Raw genomic sequence first — 13123 nt, 5'->3', positions numbered from 1 at the left:
CATTTAAAATGTCTGTATCAATCTGGTGATTAGATACTACTCGTGACACATCCAGTTATTTACAGGTGAATAGTTAAAATAAGACAGCAATTCAGTAGTTCTTGTCAGAATTAAGTTCTTCATCTGAGGTTATTCACCTGGGTCATCTAAATTATTTTATTTCTTTGAAACTCTTTCCTAGATCTGGATATCAATATTCAGATAGGTAAATAGTTTTATATCATTAAATGACATCAGTAACTGTCTCTAGACTTTTGAGTCAATTTTCCATGCAAGGTCAAAGATAGGTCTTGTTCAAACATCTGTATCACAGATTTAAAAGTAACTTTTCTGGACACTGTTACATTCCAACTGTTCTGTCATTACAAACCCGTTTGCAGAAATGAGCAGCAGGTCCACTAACCTGAGGTTCTCAATATCTATTAGGAAGTGAACTGTTTCATCATTTACTTTTTATTCCAGATATATTTGAAAAGAGATAAACTTAGCAAGATTATTCAGAATTATTCAGTAGTGTTCTGCATTCTTTGTTTCAGTGCAGTAAACTGCTAAAAAGAGGGACCAGTTAATGCAGCATAAAAATGATGCATGAAATGTGACATCTCTTTAACACTGAGAGAAAACATTTCCCTCCATTGAGTGCTTTACACTAAATGCAAAATATTGACACAGTCCCATTATACCGAACAATAGGCTTCTTTCAGACAGATAATTTTATAGAAGGGGTATCATGTGATCTTATTAATATTTATGAAATATGATAACAGAAAAAAGGGAATTGGGATAGCGCTGCTATCTTTATAGACCCTATCCATTTCAGCTTCAAAATGTTTTTCATTTCACACATCAGACACTAATTAGCAAATACCTAATTAGTGTGAGAAGAGTAATCGCTCATGGGAGTTGTTGAGGCTTTGAGCTTTCATGCATGCAAAAGTAGTGCCACTTTAGGTACGTTTGTTAAGGTACAGTAACTTTAACTTTTATTTTTCTCTGAACTGTATGAATTAATATGAAATGCCAAACTAAGCTCCAGTCGTTGGGGTTGTGAGAGTGACTGTATTGATAAAGAGTGAGGCAGGATCCAGAGCAATAAAAGTATAGGTGTGTGGAAACTTCTGCAGATGCTGGTAAATTCAGTAGACAGAACAGAATGTGGTTTTAATTTGATTTGTTTTTACTTTTCAGATGAAAAACTGTCTGTGATGTTCCTATTAACTTAGGTAACTTTATATCTTGAATCAGTCAAAAACAATGCAGCTAAGGATAGAGTCATTATAATGCTTTAGGAATAGTACCATTCTGGTGTTTTATAGTTCAATATGTCACATTGATAAGGTCTTGTCATGATGGTTAATTATTAACAATTATGTGGTTTTGTTTATTTGGGTTGCTTTTTTTTTTTTTCTTTGTAAAAGAGACAGGAATTCAAAACAAACAACATCTACCATGCTAATGGATTTTGTCATAAAGTAGATACGTTCACTTTTGCTAGAATGTGGATAGTGCTCAGTATGTAGCATTAAGCTTCTGTCAGCTTCAAGCTTACGCACACACAAATAAAATCAGCTATTTTTCAGTCCTGGTTTTGTTAGCTCTTCTAAGCGGTCTAGTAATACGAGCAGATGTCCAATTTTTGAAGTAACCGTCCTGTAGGAGTTGTACCTGTGACAGTAATCTTAAGGATAAAATACTTGTATGCTGTTTAAATATGCAACAAAATACTCAGAAATGCTGAGGACTGACAAAATGCATCTATTTGATGCCACAGAAATTAATAACATCGCTCTTTTTTTTTTTTTTTTTTTCCTACTCAACTTTCTGAAAACAAAATGTCTGTTTCTATCAAATCTAAGTGCCTATTAATTCATACTTGGATGCATTTTTTTGTGTACTATCAGTTTAATGTTCAAGATGATGCTGGTTCAGAATGTAGTTCTTAAAGCGACAGCAAAAAAAGGAGTTCATTTGTGATCTCCACTAAATTGATTTCCAGTATCAGCATCACTGAGTACATCCAACATTTTTAAAAGCGAATGAAAATGTAAGCTTAAGAAACTGCTTAAGTTATAAAGACTGAGAGTTGGAAAAAAAAGCTGAAGTTTTGAGAGATCTCTGGAAAATGCAGTATTTCTTTGTGTTGAATCCATGAAAATAGGAAAAATGTGGTTCATGCCAGGCTTAACAGCATGGTTGGAAATGGTATGGTCTGCTAATCTTCCTTAGAATTTAAGGAGCTGTATGAGCTCATCTTTTTCAACATCAAAATGTTGCACAAGTAGTTTGTGTCATGGCATTTTCCCATATATTGTCAATTACTGGTTACAATAACAGTACTTAGCCCTTGCAATCAGTGTTTAATCAGCAAGCTGAACAGTGTTTCTGCAGAAAGAGGGAGGTGTCATGATCTCCTTTTACAGAGAAGTGTGAGGAAAAGAGGCAAAAGACCTGAAGCAAATTTGGTAAAGTAACCTTTTCCAGCCTCTGCTCTGTTTCTTCAGTCACTTGGCCTCTCTACTTTAACATCTGCACTAGAAAGAAAGGGTTTCTGAACCTTACTCTAATATTGAAGTGCATAGTGCTGTTTTGAAGTCAACAGATTTGCTTTACGGGGCTATTCTTTGTTTGTAAGGCTATGGTTGCTCATGAATTGCTACATAACATGTAGACTGCATAATACATTTTAGCATTGTGAACTCTTGTAATATTGATATTTGTGTTTAGCTTATATTTAGTAGATGGGGGATACAGGAGAGGTTGTTGTTGTTGTTCTTTTTTTTTTTGTTTGTTTGTTTTGTTTTTTAGCAGAATTATTATATATATATATTATATATATTGTTGGATTTGGATTTTATTTCCATGTTTGTTTAAACTTGGTGAGAGTAACTTCTTTTGTGTTTGTCAGAGCAAGACATGTTTGACAGGACAGGAATTTTGTCGTTCTTTTGGAGAATGTCTCAAAACACCACTCTGAGGTGAAAGAAGAGTCAGTTGATAGCGAGTATTCTGCAGGACTCTGTCTTTCTTCTTTCCTCAAAGACTGAGCTAATCTCTGTGTCAACTTGAGTGTCCTAATTTATAACTCAACACCCTCAGGCTTTATTCCTGCTCCCCTTCCAAGTAATTGACATGTCAATGAAAATGCAAGAGCAACCTCCCATGGGTAATAGGGATACTGAGACACTGCTGTTATCTTCTCTTCAAAGGATCTCTAGAAATGCCTTCAACTGATCCATTGCTGAATGCCATCTTTTACTTTATGTCAATCCAGAAGCAAGACATTTTTTCTTTAATTTAAGCCCAATTATTTTATTTATTTTCCAATCAAATGCCGTGTTACATATGCAAAAAATTATTAATCTGTATTGACTACATATAGCAGAACAGTATGCAAAATATAAAGAGTGTTGTTGAATTGTTACACTGGTCAATCACAAAGTAAAGAATACATAAAGAGTACCTTTAATAGGAATATCAGTATTTGTGAGATTTCTGTTAACTTAAATAGATGGAGTCAAAATTGCAGACATCACCTTATGGCAGGTGTTTGCCTGTGTTTGATGTCTGTCTCAAATATTTGATGGCATTTTCACACAGCCAAATAAGCATGTTGGAAAAACAGATATGCACATGTAAAGCAACAATCACCAAATCATAAGTATGAACCACAAGCAGATTTTTTATATCCTGTGATGATTTACTGCTTGTGGGAAGACTGCTCTACTCTGTCTCTGTGTTTTCATTTGTCTTCTTTCTATTGTAAAGATTGTAAAGAAAAAATATTGTATAGCGTAAAAATATACCATGCTTGATGGCGTACCATGGCTAAATACATTTAGGCAAAAGTGTTCTTTGGGATTGTTATTTACTCTAATTTCCTACTTTTTAGCTACTTTTCCATGTGTTTTTAACCTCTCTCTGCTTTCAGAAAAAAAAAATAAATACAAATCATAATATTTTTATTTTATTTTATTTTGGTTTTTTTGTCACCTCAGGGTGGGGCTTTACCAAGAGAATAAACTCTTTTATTTTGAATTGTAATTTTGATACATGAGAAACCTTTTCTGGGATAGTCAGAATGTATGGAATTTTTTTCTACTCTGTTTATTTTCTGTTAAAACAGAGAAAGTATGTCTTGGGAAGGGACTATTTATCTTCCGATATTTGCTGTGCAATCTTCAGTGTTTTTTTGTTTCTATAAATATTTTGCTATTATTTCTTAATCAAAAGTGGGATATACAATTAGCAGAAAATTTAATAGATCCAACAGTAATGCCTCTTAAAAAATAAGTTGAAACTGAGTCAGGGGAATGATAACGCAGTTCTACTGCTAAAAGGTGACAGACTTGATACAGAATTTTGTTCAGCTGAATGTTACTCCTGGGGAAGAATGCTTTCAGTGTTCACAACTGTAGATTTAATGTCTGCATCCTATTTTACGATTACTTTGTATTGCCACAGTGTGCAGATCACAACTAAAACAGTGCAATTTATATAAGTATATAAATCAGAGAGTGTAATTACAGGTACACTTTCATTAATTATATTTGTCACATACCTATTAAGTAAGTAAACACAGTTGATCCCCATTATTTTGAGATCAAGTAGTACTAGCAAACTCACTGTAACAACAGGTTTTCAAGCTCTTTGGGGTTTTTTTTCTAAATGAACACTAACTATTCCTTGATTTTTTTGGTAATTTGATCTTTTTTTATTATTATTATTTTGATTTTCTTCTACTGTAAAATAGGAGCAATAGCACAACATGTAAATTCAATATGCACAGAAGAGTTTTTGCCAACTGTGAGATCCAGAATGGATAAATCCCACTGTGTTGTGCTGATTTTAGGAAAATGTCTCCACTGTTTTCAGCTTCTTTTATGCTCTGCAACCCACTGAAGCCATAAAACCAACAAAAATGTTTATCACACTGACTGAACTCCAAAACATTCTGACTGTAGGTAACGGTGCTAGCTTTAGTTAAGCTACAGTTCCTCCATTTTCTTCTATAGCCAACATATAAGCAGAACAAAATGCTCTTTTGCAGAAATATAAGTGAAGTATGATTTATATTTCAGACATGCAGAGAAAAATTTAAAAATATATAGTTAGTCATGTGATAATTAAATTTGGAATCTCTGTATAGATTTTAGGAGATCTTCTAGTTTATTAACCTCATGTGAATCAATGCTCTTTAACATCCAATCTCAAATAATTTTCTTTTGTTCCAGACTGTAATGGCAATGATAGTGCAGCAGTTTTATTATCCCTGGATGCATTTACTTGCTTTGTCGGTAACAACCAGGTGGTGCCATCTTCACAAACAATTCTTTTTCGCTTTGAGAATGGCTCATTTAAAGTTTGTGGAAGGTGTATCTGTGTGGAGCTCATAGGATTTTGTGTTGTGGTACAGCAAGAAGGCCTGCTAGGAGTTGCCTGTTTCGGGCTGGTGATGCAAAGGAAGGCATCTGTTACATTAACATCTATATAACATTTTTTGCCTTTCAGTCAAATGCATTCAAAAAAATTTGAATCTTTTTTAGCTGTCAAAACAATCTGGCACAAGATATTTATTTTTTTTATACAGTGGGTAACTTAAGGAAAGCAGCAGATGGTTGAGAGAGTTGCACCTTTGCTGCAGCCTTGCCAGGTCTCTGCTACCTATAAACTACTGGATTGTGTACATACTGTAATAATTACTTTCGTAAATTTAAATAAGTGAAGTAAATCCGTACACTCTCAAGCTATTGAATCCCCTTCCAATTTGTGTCCAAAGAGGAAAAATAAATCAGTAACATGAAAAATAAAACCAAATCTCTAATGGTAACCTTGGTTGAAAGCTTAGAAAATGTCCGCCTGGCTTCTTGTATTAAAATAGTCCATGGGATGACAAATACTTCCCTGCAATTAATCACTGCATGAACAACACTGTATTCACCTGCAAGTTTGTTTCTTTGCTTAATTTAGGGCATTGATTACTTCTGACGTAAAGAAGGATGTAATGATGCATTATCAATCACTATTATATGCAATTTGAATTAAACCAGTAATAATAGATCCTAATAATGATCAAAACCAAAAAGCCTTCAACTCAGTATGTAGCACTGTTTTGTGCTGGATTCCATCAAAATATGGCTTGGCTCGTGCAGCTTGGTAGCTAACTCACTGGGTGTAACTCACTTCTTACCCCTTTTGCTCATGCAGCATTTTGCCCTGCCCTGCCCTGCAAGAACACTACTGTGATTTTTCCAGATTCACACTGTACTAAAATCCTGCTTTCGTTAAAGTCAATGGGCCTCCTACATCTAAATTAGTGAAACTTAAATTGCCTACTTACTTTACTGTATTTTCTAACAGGTAGATGCACTGGAATTCCAGTGTTAGAGCTGTTCTGATTTTTTCTTCCAGACAAATTGATTTGTATTCATTTCTTCTACTTTTATGTTTTGATTTATGTTTGCTTGAACAATGGGTTTTTGTTTCGCTTTGCTTTTTTAAGTCCCATAGCACATAAAAAAAAACTGTGAATATGAGATACTTTGTTCTGGGAATAATCAGTAGCTCTGTAGACGAGTGAGATTGGAAGTACTGAGGATGTGACATGCTTCACCTCTGGGGAGACAAGCAGTGTGTTACCCACACCACTACAGCCCTTCAGGGAACATCTTGAGTTGTTCATTCATGGTGTAGTTTTGCATTTCATTTCATAGTGGCACAAGTAATGTATCGAAATATCACAGTGTATCAATGTAATTCATTAGTTATTAATAGAATTTTTTAAGTGCCCCGAAAGGAATATCTGTGGGCTTGTGTGTTGGTATATTTTCAGAGAACATCTGAACACTGAAAACATATGGGGAACGTGCACTGTAGAAGTCATTCACTCAAATGTCACTTTTATGTTAGATTCATCAACTGATTTTAATATGTTGAATGCTATGGATATGTTTAATTGCAGTTTGCCTTACAGTAAGTTGTATTTCTTACTACTAACTGCAACCAAGATACAGGTATATTAATTGTATTTGCATTTCTTTTAAAGGTAGCTACTTTGTTTTTGTTTTAAGAAATGTGCCGTGCGTAGAACATACTCTAGAAACTGTCTTTGGGGGGAGATTTTAGAAAGAAGTACTTTAGTAAGGAGTTAATTGCAGTGAGACAAATGGTGCTGGTATCTAAAATAAAAACATCAGATCACACTGTAAACATGGCTAGATCCTGACTGATTTTGGTGAGACTTGTAGCATTTAAGATTTGGGCACATGGGAATAACAGCATCACCAAGCAGCAGTGCCCTGTGCTCCTGCACCCCTCCTTTCTTGCCTCCCCCCGCCCCTCACAGCTTGCTCCCACCATGCCGCAGGCACAGAGCAGGGTAGGTGCTGCTGGGTGCTTATGTGCCGGTGCACAGCCAGAAGATGTGGAACAACAGGCAGCATGAACTGCTGTCATTTGTGTCAGATCCCTTCTGTCAGCAAGGATGATGACTTTGGACCCTTTTCCGTATTCATCTTTACAGGTTTTGTGAAACTTTTAGTAATTTCAAGCCTTTGATAATCCATGAAACGTGTGTAACTAGCTAACTAAATAGTTCAAGGAGGGACTGACGGGCAGGCTGATGTCCTCAGAGACGAGACTAAAAACGTACCAATGCTAATGCTTCATTTCTAAAGCCATTTCACGCTCAAAAGAAAGGAATTTGGCCTTCATTATGGAAACTATAATTTCCTTTTACTCTTCATTATTGCTTCTTGTGTCTGGTCTTTAAGAGTCATAAAATACTTTGGCTGTATAATTTTTAAGTATTGATATTTGTAGGTGTAACAGAATGTGACAAGCCTGAGTGTGAGCCTTGTCCTTTCTGGGCAGTACAACAGTGCTATAACCTTTAGCAGAGATGATAATAATCTTTACAGCCTTAGGGCTGTACTGAAAGTCTACTACTAGAGCAAGAAAAGAAGTAGGTATTTATGTGAATCTTTAGGAGATGGTGGGCTTTTTTTTTTTTTTTATTGTTGTTGTTGTTTTTTCTTTCCCTACATTGCTTAATAAAATCAAACCTGTGCTTTTGTTTGATATTCTAATAGCGATCCCTTTTTGTTTGTTAGGGAAATCCTTATTATGTTGAAGCACTCTAGGGCTTCATTCTGATCTGACATTGCCTTAAGTGAATCAATTGATCCTAACGTGCTGTGCTGCAAGGCCTGTCAGTCAGACCCTCTCAGAGTGAAGGGCCATTCAAAGCCTTCAGCATATCAGCTCGGCACTTTCTGTCCTGGGCTGCTGCTGTCACCCCATGTTGCCACATCTCTTGCTCTCCCCTCATAGCTCTTTCTCTGTAGCTTCTTCTTCACCTTCTTCCCACCTCTGCAGAAGTTACTACTGGCCAAAGACAGATGGCCGGCTATTCTGAGAACTCCTCTGGGAAGTGGACTGGGTGTTGTTTTTTTTTGCCCAAATTGAAACTGAGAAGGACGTATCACTGTTAACTGCAGCTCAGCACTCACTGTAAGCTACAGCTGGAACTACATGTGTTTTGAGCTCTGAGATGCACTTAACAGGTATAGATATGTTTTCACCGGTTGGCTGCCCCTGAGCACCAGGACTGACTGAGTAGGATGTGTTGTCTTTTAGCCACTGGCATGCCAATCAATTGAATTTTTTCCTGACTACAAAATTGTGCTGACCCTGTTATAAAATGCTATTTCAACTGGCATAAATGCAGGGCAAACAGTAAAGCTGCAATACCTCCAGCTTTCAGAAGTACAGACAGTGATGCTCAAAGTGTAAAAGAAATTTGAAGAGGAAGGGAATATTTTAGAAATGTTTTTTACCTTAACATGGGAAATGTGGCCCTGGCCTTCCCTTTATCTGTCTTCTGTTTTTGTTCATTTGATTTTAATGGGTACTCTTTTGAAGAAGTTGATTTGGAAAGCATTATTCTGGGAATAAAAGGATTAGTTCAAAGGCATGTAGTTCAGTATTGTTTATAGGATCTTCCTATTCCAGAAGCCTTCTAAAGTCATCTCAGTTATTCACTTCCTTAATATACTTGTATTTGCTCTGTCATGAGGAGAAATATTCCTTAAAGTCCTTTGCCTAGCACAGTGGTTCCTGGCTCTTTCTATGTGGAATTTTGCCCAGGACAATTGGTGGTGACATTTCTCCCTGGATCTAGCTTGGTGTCCTCCCATTCTCACCAGGACTGCTTCTTCCTCACTTCGTCCTCTCTGCTTCAGGATCAACACAATTGCTTCCTTGGTTCTATGTGCTGAGACTCCTGCTGCTTTTTTCTTGACCTCATTGGATCTGCTGCAGCCCAACAGCAGAGTTTGCAAGTCACAGTGCAGAGACCAACTCATTCAAGCTGACTCTAAGTGGGACCTGAAAAGGTTGCTTGCTAGCACCATTTTCTTTTTTTTTTTTTTTTTTTTTTTTTTTTTTTCTGGCATATTTTCCATGCATTAAGACTTATAACTTGGCCAAAGCAAGATGCCATGCCATGCCTTGTCTGTCAGATACCCATGATGTTATATTAGCATCATGCCTCAGCAGGCGAGGAACTATTACACTTGTGCATGCAGCATTAATAATTATGATCATAATCATCTCTGGGAATGCATAGATGTGTTTTGAATTTTTTTCTTACATGTGTTAGGTTAACACTTCACCAAATAATCATAAGTAGCAGCTTGAAAATTTTGTGTAAACATTAGTTTTAAACCCTTAAATGGTCCTGTGAGGTATCATTATCATTATATGAGCAGGAAAGAATGATGACATCAAAGGTAATTCTATTCCAAGTTCCAGCTGAAAATCACAAGCTGAGATGTGAACTCCAGAGCTCTTGCTTCAGTTACAGACTTTGCATGCTTTAACATGCTGACTCACAAGGCTTGAATGTTACTTTTCTGAACAATACAAGTATTATTTACTTGTGTATATGCTACACACACTCAAACACACACACATATATATGTATACATATGCATATATATATATATAGGATGACTTCTGAAAGATTATTAGTAGTTGTGACCTTAGGTGGTGTTTCGTACCTTCAAATTACTCAACAAGGGATTGTCTGAAAAATGAAAGGCTGTGTTAGAGTGTTGTTGAAAGCTAAAGCCAAATGGCAAAGAAACGTCATAGGTAGGTGATGAAAATCATGTTTCTCTATAGCATGTTGTTTTTGTATGTTCCTCTGGCCTATTTAATACGATTAAGAAGGAATTATACATAGGAATGGTTTTACATTCCAAGGAAGTTATTCAGTCTACACATTATATTTTCTGTTTGTTGTTTGGATTCAGAACAGCATTACAGATTCATTATCCACTTAATAAGGAAATAGATGCAAACTCCCTTTCCACTTGATGACTGTTGATGTGAGAGTAGGTTGCATCTTGTCACCACACAGACAGAGAAATAGAGGTGCAGAGAGGTCTCATTTCTGCCATTCAGGAGGGATATTGCTGACTTTTTTAGTGCCTAGAATAATGAGTGTTTTCTAGAAGTGTGCAGGTGATGCAATGGTCATGTCTGCTTGCACTGGTAGAGGGAGCACCCTCCTGTCCCTTTTGGCCGGTGTACGTAAGGCTCTTCAGCATGTAATGGAGGGCACGTGGCATGTTTACAGTCTGGGAGGTGCACGTGGGAAACTATGAAAGTTGTGACTGAGGAAGGAAGTCAGAATTACTCTCTGGTCATAAGGGAACTGGCTGAGGTAAGATTCCAAATTATTGCCTTGTTTCAAGGTTGCAACAGTTGAATATTGAGCCAGCTCTTTGCAGCCAGAGCAAAAACATTCCCATGTTTGCACATTGATCTTTGGAATATGTTCTGATTCTGCATGTCCCTGTCTCCCTCTGTTGTTCAATTTTTTACTCTTTTTATCTGCTTTTCCACGCATTATATTTTTGCTGAATAGCAATCAAGTGGCCAGTAGGGCAACTGAATTTTAATAACATTTCATTTGGCATTAACAATTTGAAGCTTTCGGTTCTGACTGGACTAATGCAAAAAGTAATTATCTCACTCTGCAGTGGCATAGTTAAAAATCCACTGGAATCCTGTGTTAAAGGATGTTTACCTAAAGTGAAAGCTATACGTCGTCATTGTTCATTTATGTACTAGCTGCTGTCAGCTGCACTAATTTTGCTCTTTATGCATGAGCAAAGCTCACAGTGTATACCTGGCTCTCAGAGAAAATAAAAGATCTGTTTCTTCAGGCACTTTACAGCATCAGCTCTGTCACACTGATGACTGTGGCCAGACAGAATTGCCATTAGTGTTAGCCCCTTGGCATTGCTTTTTGATCAGTGAGCCCTGCTGAGCTGTTCTGGTATTCCTTGCACATTGCAGCCACAACTGGTATCCTTGGGTCTCCGCTCCTTCTTTCTGGAGCTCGTTCTCAGTTCAGACGCTGTCAGTTCTGGTTTAATCAAAGGCTGCTCTTCTCTCTCGCCTCCCTCAAAGGCCCTCCTGGCAGCTGCACCCACTCACAGAGCTTCAGGTTCTGCTTCCTGTGGCCACCTGTGTCTGCTGGTGCCCGAACATGATTTGAGTTTGTCCACCTCAATGGTAGCAGAGCTGCCAGCTGAGGGCCCTCAGGAATTTATTGCCTCCGCCCTCATTTTCTGACACAGGATGTTCCATCTTCCTTCTTTCACATAAAACTTTAGTACCAGAAGCCCTTCTTTTGTTGTATGTCAAGTGCAATGTCAGTGGCACCTGCCTGCCATTAGTTCTCCTTCCCAGAGGAGCTGTGATGCCCCATCTCTGGAGGAGCCTAAGGCTGGGTCGGATGGGACCCTGGACAGCCTGAGCTGGGGATGGCATAGGCTTTTATGTTCCCTTCCAACCCATGCCGTTCCGCGCTCCCCTCAGCTCCGTGCTACCAGTCCGTGCTGCAGCCCCCACTCCCCGCTGCTCCGTATGCGGCCGCACGTCTCGAGCCGAACGGCCGGTGCCGTCCTCGCTCCTGTCGGCCCCGGATGGCAGGATGGCAGCGCTGATGGGATCCCGCCGCAGCTCTCAGGTTCGTGGTTCACTTTCTGCGGTGGGTGGCGGCCCCGGCCGTTCATTCCGCGGTGCCCCGCCCGGCTCGGCGATGGCGGCGGTGCTGCCGGGGCGGGGATTGAGTTGATGGGGGGGGATGCGGTGGTGGTGAGGAGGGGAGAGGAGGTGGGCGGCGGTCAGACGGGCTCGGGCTGCGTGGTGCCTTCGGGCTTTAAAGCAGAGTTAAAAGAGCGAGTGGCCAAACAAAGCGCAGGATGTCGCAGCAGAATGTGTGCCTACGTGATGGACTTGGTGGTTAACAGGCTGTAGTGCGTGAGGTTCCGCGGTTCTGTTCACCTGGTCTGTATGGATAGGTCAGTTCTGAGAAGCCTAAAGAAGTGTCTGCATTCCGGTAAATGCCGCTGGGGCGTGCCATGGAGTTACTGAGCTATTGAGCTGTCTGTTGCTCATAACAGGATGGGTTTGGTTAATTTGTGTCCAAATAAGAAGCATTTTTAAAATGAAGTTCACAGAACAACGTGTTCCATTGCATGTGGTATCAGAAACGCACTTTCTGATATCAAGAAATGCTGTGTGGATGACAAAAAATCTGTTAAAGACAGAAGCTGCACAGCAGAGGTAAGAGAGGCAGCGGAATGTTTCAAACATCCTGTATGATTACATATAGCATGGCTGTGTTCCTGGTATTTATACTACAGAGAGTCATGGCTGCATATTATCACCTTACCTTATAGGTGTTTTGAAATTTTAGCATAAACGTGAATTAAGGTTATGTAAAATTCCACTGCAGATCCCAGCATTTTCCCATTGAGGTCAATAAGCACAGTTTTAATGGAGCGTTTGGAGAGGGAAAAAGAAAAAGCTAAAAACCTAAGGATTTTTAATGTAATGATAACCCTCTCTGGTATCTTCAGCAGTAGTTTTTTTTACAGACCAGCTCTTATCTGTATATGCTGTTCATAGATAGGAGTACTGGCTCACAGAAGAAGGAGGTGTACTATATAAAGCTTGGGAAAGATATCAGGGAGTTTGGGGAAGGAGGAAGCGGAGGCTAGTGAGCAAGTTGATCATTAGTAAGATAGTCTGTGTTTTTTTCCGCCCA

General features: G+C 38.6%; 1 protein-coding gene across 28 annotated transcripts in view; it reads left to right on the top strand.

The window, feature by feature from the left end:
- TENM2 (teneurin transmembrane protein 2) overlaps nt 1-13123 on the top strand; it is a 1410959-nt gene that overhangs the window by 1097095 nt on the left and 300741 nt on the right. For 2 of the 28 annotated variants that reach the window (XM_085518816.1, XM_085518815.1), the window contains exon 1: nt 11874-12040. The exons of the other annotated variants lie outside the window; for them this stretch is intronic. In XM_085518816.1, coding sequence (XP_085374942.1) covers nt 11938-12040 — 103 coding nt within the window. In that variant the 5' untranslated portion in view covers nt 11874-11937. Of the gene's footprint in view, nt 1-11873; nt 12041-13123 lie in introns of those variants that run through there. 28 annotated transcript variants of the gene reach the window in all.

This window comes from Coturnix japonica, chromosome 18 (genome assembly GCF_054131305.1).
Source record: "Coturnix japonica strain WE chromosome 18, WE-NBRP24, whole genome shotgun sequence".
Classification (NCBI taxonomy): Eukaryota; Metazoa; Chordata; class Aves; order Galliformes; family Phasianidae; genus Coturnix; species Coturnix japonica.
This window is presented reverse-complemented; position numbering and strand designations above follow the sequence as displayed.